This window comes from Coregonus lavaretus, assembly GCF_964263955.1.
Source record: "Coregonus lavaretus genome assembly, contig: HAP1_SCAFFOLD_907, whole genome shotgun sequence".
NCBI classification, from domain to species: domain Eukaryota; kingdom Metazoa; phylum Chordata; class Actinopteri; order Salmoniformes; family Salmonidae; genus Coregonus; species Coregonus lavaretus.
The window spans coordinates 89,131-96,423 of NW_028157401.1; the positions used below are offsets into that span (position 1 = coordinate 89,131).

The 7,293-nt window shown below is 41.8% G+C and overlaps 2 protein-coding genes across 2 annotated transcripts; one reads left to right on the forward strand and one right to left on the reverse strand.

Annotated features, from left to right (window-relative positions):
- Positions 1–434: 434 nt before the first annotated feature.
- On the reverse strand, positions 435–2,071 carry LOC311125478 (hatching enzyme 1.2-like; the record flags this gene model as incomplete). Its single annotated transcript, XM_084199529.1, has 2 exons — positions 435–1,011; positions 1,845–2,071. 2 exons carry the CDS (start codon positions 2,069–2,071, stop codon positions 435–437), a joined length of 804 nt encoding a protein of 267 aa, XP_084055655.1.
- A 2,916-nt stretch (positions 2,072–4,987) lies between these two features.
- Positions 4,988–6,607, forward strand: LOC311125479 (hatching enzyme 1.2-like; the record flags this gene model as incomplete). Its single annotated transcript, XM_084199530.1, has 2 exons — positions 4,988–5,214; positions 6,031–6,607. 2 exons carry the CDS (start codon positions 4,988–4,990, stop codon positions 6,605–6,607), a joined length of 804 nt encoding a protein of 267 aa, XP_084055656.1.
- Positions 6,608–7,293: the final 686 nt, after the last annotated feature.

Below are 7,293 nucleotides of genomic sequence, written 5' to 3' on the forward strand. Positions count from 1 at the left end.
AAATGATGTAATGATGTCATTGTAGTTCTGATAGAAGTGATGTAACTCTAGTGCTGACTCCAGGCCAGAATGTCTTGGCTCAGGACAGACATGGAGGGGTTGTGCCAAGTCTGTTAACTCTCTCTCTATCTCACACACGCACACACACACACGCACACACACACACACACGCACACTCACACACACACACACACACACTGTGAAACACTAGAATTACACAATAATATTTGCTTTCAATCTTGTTTATTTTAGATAATTAACTAACTTATATGATTAAAGTAATTTGAGAAAACTACACAACTACAGTAATTATATATTTTAAAGTTACAACTAAACAATGATTTAAATCAATAAGATAACATTTTGTATGTCAGACTTGACTTCCTTCATCTGGTCTTTTCCAGGCTTTTCTCCTGTGACTTGATGTCTTCCTATTAGCATTTGTAGAGTCGGTTGATCCTCAGGATGTCAGTGGTGGACAACCCCTGTCTCTGGCCGATGGACACGTTGGGGTTGGGAATGGGGGTGATGGAGTCCTTTCCATTGATAGAGAAGGCTGTTTTTCCATAGTGCATGACGGAGCTGTAGTCATAGGGAGTGTTGAGGTTGTTGGTGTTTGATTTATCAAAGTTGTAGGCACTGTTAGCGTCGATGTTACTCCAGTTGATCCTGACGTACTGGTCACGGTCGCTCCTGGTTTGTTCGTGCTGGAAGCCCAGAGCGTGGAGAGTCTCGTGCTGAACGATGCCGAAGTAAACGCAGCCGTCCCTTTGGAGAGAGACCACCTGTTGGCCTCCCACTCTCCCAAGAGAGGACCAGCACCCGTCTCTGGGCTCATAGCTGATGAAGTCAACCTGATTCCGACGAGGCACGAAGCGAATGCAGGTCTTGGAAGGGAAGGCCTGGAGGGCGTTCTCAATGATCTGCTTGTCGGAGGAAGTGAAGCTACTGCTCACTGTGTAAGGCACTTCAACCTTTCCGTTAGGGCCTTTGCTCCAGAAGCACCCTGCACTGTAAAATAAGATTCAGCTGGTTAGTAAATTATATTGGAAAATACTAATATTTTGACATAAAAAATATACATTTGTTATCTTTACTTGAATATAATTAGTACTTTACTTCACTTCACTTGTTTAACCAACCTGAACTATATATATATATATATATATATATATATATATATATATATATATATATATATCAACATTAGATACATGTAAAAACAACTACAAGGTAAACTGTGTTTAATTTACAAAATGTTCAACATATTTCTCTCAATTTACTAATGTTAAGTTCTTGCAACAACTTGCCACGTCTCTGTTTTTAGAGCATTGTGGGTAATTCCACCTTCATTGACTTCATAATCCTATAATACAATGTTGTATGCATGTTTAAAGGACGAAAATTATATTGTATTAGTATTAAGCAACTTGTTGTGCTTTGAGGTGTGAACGGATATCGAAACCGTCAGTCAAATTTATGTTCAATGATGAGACAAACAATTCCCACCATCACCGCTGTTAATGACACTGGCTAATGGAGCATCCTGCACTGCTGCAGTTCTACCTCCATTTACTGCTAGTGGAATGAGCACTGTGCTCAACAACACCTGCTAATGTAGGTGAAAATGCCCATTGTTCAAAATTAATACACGATCTCCAAAAGTAACTCATCAGAAAGATGAAGCAAATGTAACTTATGAAAACAGTTTTGGAATTGATACAAAGTGAAGTATATTATACATAAAAATACCTCATGTTGGAAATACTCAAAAAGGCTGATACAAATAGTTTTAAAAGTAGAACTCGCAAAATATTGTTTTTTAGTGTGTGTGGGTGTTGTACCTAAAGCAAATCATGGCATTTCTGGTTGTTGGTGCCAGCAGGTCTCCCTCCAGCAGAAACTGACTGGAGCCGTTATTAGTGGTCAGAATTCTCTCAGTGAAGTCTACAACCTCAGGGTTGTCTATTAGGATCTCCGGTCCACTTCCATCCTCCACGAGAGGGTTGGCCTGAGAGATGTCCAGGAGGAGGAGGAGGAGGAGGAGGGTGAGAGAGGTGCTATGCTCCATCTTCAGTGTGTGGAGAGGAGAGACTCTGGATGGCTCCTTGGATCTGGCAGTGGAGATGCTCTAGATGGGCTTCTTGGTCCTGGTGATGCTTTGGAGAGGCTCCTTGATGTGTGATTCTGTCTGGTCAGTCCTGGCCTTTTTATACAGTCCTATACAGGTGTGTCTGCAGGAGGATTAAGGGTTGGGGTCCATGTTGTTAGTCCTAAATAAACCTCTGAAGGGAGGGCTCCACCACCAAACCCACTGTTTCTACATGGTTTTAATCCATACGGGTCCATTTACACCTGGCCATGCCTACTCAACAAACACGTCACACACACACACACACAAACACACACACACACACACACACACACACACACACACACACACTGTAATGACTCTACTGCAATGATGTGCTGAGGAACGTGTCAGATTGTCACTGCAGGGGTCCCTTTAGACATGAAGTAGGCTGCGTCCTTAATGTCACCCTATTCCCTATATAGTAGTGTGCTAAAGTAGTGTACTATGTAGGGAATAGGGTGCCATTTGGGACGCAATCATAGTGTCAATGGTTTTTCCGATGATAAAAGATATGACTGATCCACTAGGTACCGGTTTACATCATTGGTGTGTTTGGTAGCTTATTGTCTAACAGTTGGGAATACAAGTACACATTACAATGCTGATGCATACTTAGGGCAGGCCAGGCCACTGGTCAAATATTGGCACTTTGCCATTTCCTGTTTGGCAACCCCACAGAATTATTGAACCTCCCCCATGTTTGATTGTAAGGAAGGTGATCTTTTCTTTTGAATGCTTCATTTGGTCGTTGGTAAACATAGCAAGACCCCACTGCTGAAAGAGATACAGGAAACCCTGATTAAACGTAGCAAAAACCCACCTAAACAAGCCTAAATCCTGGGAGAAATGTTCTCTTTTCCGATTGAACAAAATTAGAGGTCTTTGTCACTAAAAATCTGCGCTATGTTTTACCAGAAACCAAATGAAGCTTTCAAAGAAAAGATCACCCTCCTCACAATCAAACATGGGGGAGGTTCCATAATTACATTTTACATTTTTAGTCATTTAGCAGACGCTCTTATCCAGAGCGACTTACAGTTAGTGCATACATTATTTTATCAAACCCACAACCCTGGCGTTGCAAATGCCATGCTCTACCAACTGAGCTACATCCCCTGCCGGCCATTCCCTCCCCTACCCTGGACGACGCTGGGCCAATTGTGCGCGCCGCCCCATGGGTCTCCCATGATGTGGGGTTGCTTTGCTGCCTCCTGTACTGGGGGGCCTTGAACGTGCAAGGCATCATGAAATCAGTAGATTATCAACGTGTTTTGGTGTCCAATGTTCAACCCAGTGTCCAAAAACGGGGTCTCCATCGAAGGGCTTTCAGCAAGAAAAGACATAACACACATAGAAAAGCAACCAGTAATGGTTAAAAAATAAACACTGGACTGTTCTGGAATGGCCGGTGTTGAGTCCAGATCTAAATCACTTGGAAAACCTATGGCTTGATCTGAAAACAGCAGTTGGTGGAAGGCCCCCTTCAAACATAGCAGAATTAAAATTAAGATACATTTATACGTCAATTATACACAAGGGCTGAGCGATATGGCCAAAATATCATGACATATACAGTGAAGGTAAAATGTATTTGATCCCCTGCTGATTTTGTACGTTTGCCCACTGACCAAAGAAATGATCAGTCTATAATTTTAATGGTAGGTTTATTTAAACAGTTAGAGACAGAATATCAACAAAAAAATCCAGAAAAACACATGTCAAAAATGTTATGAATGTGCAAGGCATCATGAAATCAGTAGATGATCAAGGTATATTGGAGTCCAATGTTCAACCCAAGGAAGCAGCTTGGAGGTGTTTGTTATTTTTTCCACTAATGCTGGCCTAAGCTATACAGGCACAACTATCACAATCTATAACGAACATATTTCTTCCAATACATTAGATTAATATTTCCAGACAAACATTAAATGATGAGTTTGTCTGAACAACTTGTTACCTTGTGACTCTACCTGTCCTATAGTATTTGCCAAAACAGGAAATGGCAAAGTGACAATATTTGACCAGTGGCCTGGCCTGCCCTAAGTATGCATCAGCATTGTAATGTGTACTTGTATTCCCAACTGTTAGACAATAAGCTACCAAACACACCAATGATGTAAACCGGTACCTAGTGGATCAGTCATATCTTTTATCATCGGAAAACCATTGACACTATGATTGCGTCCCAAATGGCACCCTATTCCCTACATAGTACACTACTTTATCACACTACTATATAGGGAATAGGGTGACATTCAGGACGCAGCCTACTTCATGTCTAAAGGGACCCCTGCAGTGACAATCTGACACGTTCCTCAGCACATCATTGCAGTAGAGTCATTACAGTGTGTGTGTGTGTGTGTGTGTGTGTGTGTGTGTGTGTGTGTGTGTGTGTGTGAGAGTGTGTGTGTGTGTGTGTGTGTGTGTGTGTGTGTGTGTGTGTGTGTGTGTGTGTGTGTGTGTGTGTGTGTGTGTGTGTGTGTGTGTGAGTGTGAGTGTGAGTGTGTGTGTGTGTGTGTGTGTGTGTGTGTGAGTGTGTGTGACGTGTTTGTTGAGTAGGCATGGCCAGGTGTAAATGGACCCGTATGGATTAAAACCATGTAGAAACAGTGGGTTTAGTGGTGGAGCCCTCCCTTCAGAGGTTTATTTAGGACTAACAACATGGACCCCAACCCTTAATCCTCCTGCAGACACACCTGTATAGGACTGTATAAAAAGGCCAGGACTGACCAGACAGAATCACACATCAAGGAGCCTCTCCAAAGCATCACCAGGACCAAGAAGCCCATCTAGAGCATCTCCACTGCCAGATCCAAGGAGCCATCCAGAGTCTCTCCTCTCCACACACTGAAGATGGAGCATAGCACCTCTCTCACCCTCCTCCTCCTCCTCCTCCTCCTGGACCTCTCTCAGGCCAACCCTCTCGTGGAGGATGGAAGTGGACCGGAGATCCTAATAGACAACCCTGAGGCTGTAGACTTCACTGAGAGAATTCTGACCACTAATAACGGCTCCAGTCAGTTTCTGCTGGAGGGAGACCTGCTGGCACCAACAACCAGAAATGCCATGATTTGCTTTAGGTACAACACCCACACACACTAAAAAACAATATTTTGCGAGTTCTACTTTTAAAATTATTTGCATCAGCCTTTTTTAGTATTTCCAACATGAGGTATTTTTTATGTATAATATACTTCACTTTGTATCAATTCCAAAACTGTTTTCGTAAGTTACATTTGCTTCATCTTTCTGATTAGTTACTTTTGGAGATCGTGTATTAATTTTGAACAATGGGCATTTTCACCTACATTAGCAGGTGTTGTTGAGCACAGTGCTCATTCCACTAGCAGTAAATGGAGGTAGAACTGCAGCAGTGCAGGATGCTCCATTAGCCAGTGTCATTAACAGCGGTGATGGTGGGAATTGTTTGTCTCATCATTGAACATCAATTTGACTGACGGTTTCGATATCCGTTCACACCTCAAAGCACAACAAGTTGCTTAATACTAATACAATATAATTTTCGTCCTTTAAACATGCATACAACATTGTATTATAGGATTATGAAGTCAATGAAGGTGGAATTACCCACAATGCTCTAAAAACAGAGACATGTGGCAAGTTGTTGCAAGAACTTAACATTAGTAAATTGAGAGAAATATGTTGAACATTTTGTAAATTAAACACAGTTTACCTTGTAGTTGTTTTTACATGTATCTAATGTTGATATATATATATATATATATATATATATATATAGTTCAGGTTGGTTAAACAAGTGAAGTGAAGTAAAGTACTAATTATATTCAAGTAAAGATAACAAATGTATATTTTTTATGTCAAAATATTAGTATTTTCCAATATAATTTACTAACCAGCTGAATCTTATTTTACAGTGCAGGGTGCTTCTGGAGCAAAGGCCCTAACGGAAAGGTTGAAGTGCCTTACACAGTGAGCAGTAGCTTCACTTCCTCCGACAAGCAGATCATTGAGAACGCCCTCCAGGCCTTCCCTTCCAAGACCTGCATTCGCTTCGTGCCTCGTCGGAATCAGGTTGACTTCATCAGCTATGAGCCCAGAGACGGGTGCTGGTCCTCTCTTGGGAGAGTGGGAGGCCAACAGGTGGTGTCTCTCCAAAGGGACGGCTGCGTTTACTTCGGCATCGTTCAGCACGAGACTCTCCACGCTCTGGGCTTCCAGCACGAACAAACCAGGAGCGACCGTGACCAGTACGTCAGGATCAACTGGAGTAACATCGACGCTAACAGTGCCTACAACTTTGATAAATCAAACACCAACAACCTCAACACTCCCTATGACTACAGCTCCGTCATGCACTATGGAAAAACAGCCTTCTCTATCAATGGAATGGACTCCATCACCCCAATCCCCAACCCCAACGTGTCCATCGGCCAGAGACAGGGGTTGTCCACCACTGACATCCTGAGGATCAACCGACTCTACAAATGCTAATAGGAAGACATCAAGTCACAGGAGAAAAGCCTGGAAAAGACCAGATGAAGGAAGTCAAGTCTGACATACAAAATGTTATCTTATTGATTTAAATCATTGTTTAGTTGTAACTTTAAAAATATAATTACTGTAGTTGTGTAGTTTTCTCAAATTATTTTAATCATATGAGTTAGTTAATTATCTAAAATAAACAAGATTGAAAGCAAATATTATTGTGTAATTCTAGTGTTTTCCAGTGTGTGTGTGTGTGTGTGTGTGTGTGTGTGTGTGTGTGTGTGTGTGTGTGTGTGTGTGTGTGTGTGTGTGTGTGTGTGTGTGTGTGTGTGTGTGTGTGTGTGTGTGTGTGAGAGAGAGTTAACAGACTTGGCACAACCCCTCCATGTCTGTCCTGAGCCAAGACATTCTGGCCTGGAGTCAGCACTAGAGTTACATCACTTCTATCAGAACTACAATTACATCATTTCTCTCACCTAAACACAATAACACACTAGGAATATACAAAACTACAACGACATCATTTCTCAATGACTCATGAATCAGAGACTGTAGGAATAGAGGGCTGGGAAACTAAAAACGAACAAACAGAAGACATTTTAGGAAGAAAAATGATAAAAGGCTGACAGATGAAGTCACAAAATATCTGCTTTGGGAATCTGACGACGGAGCAGAAATAAAAATCAACCCCA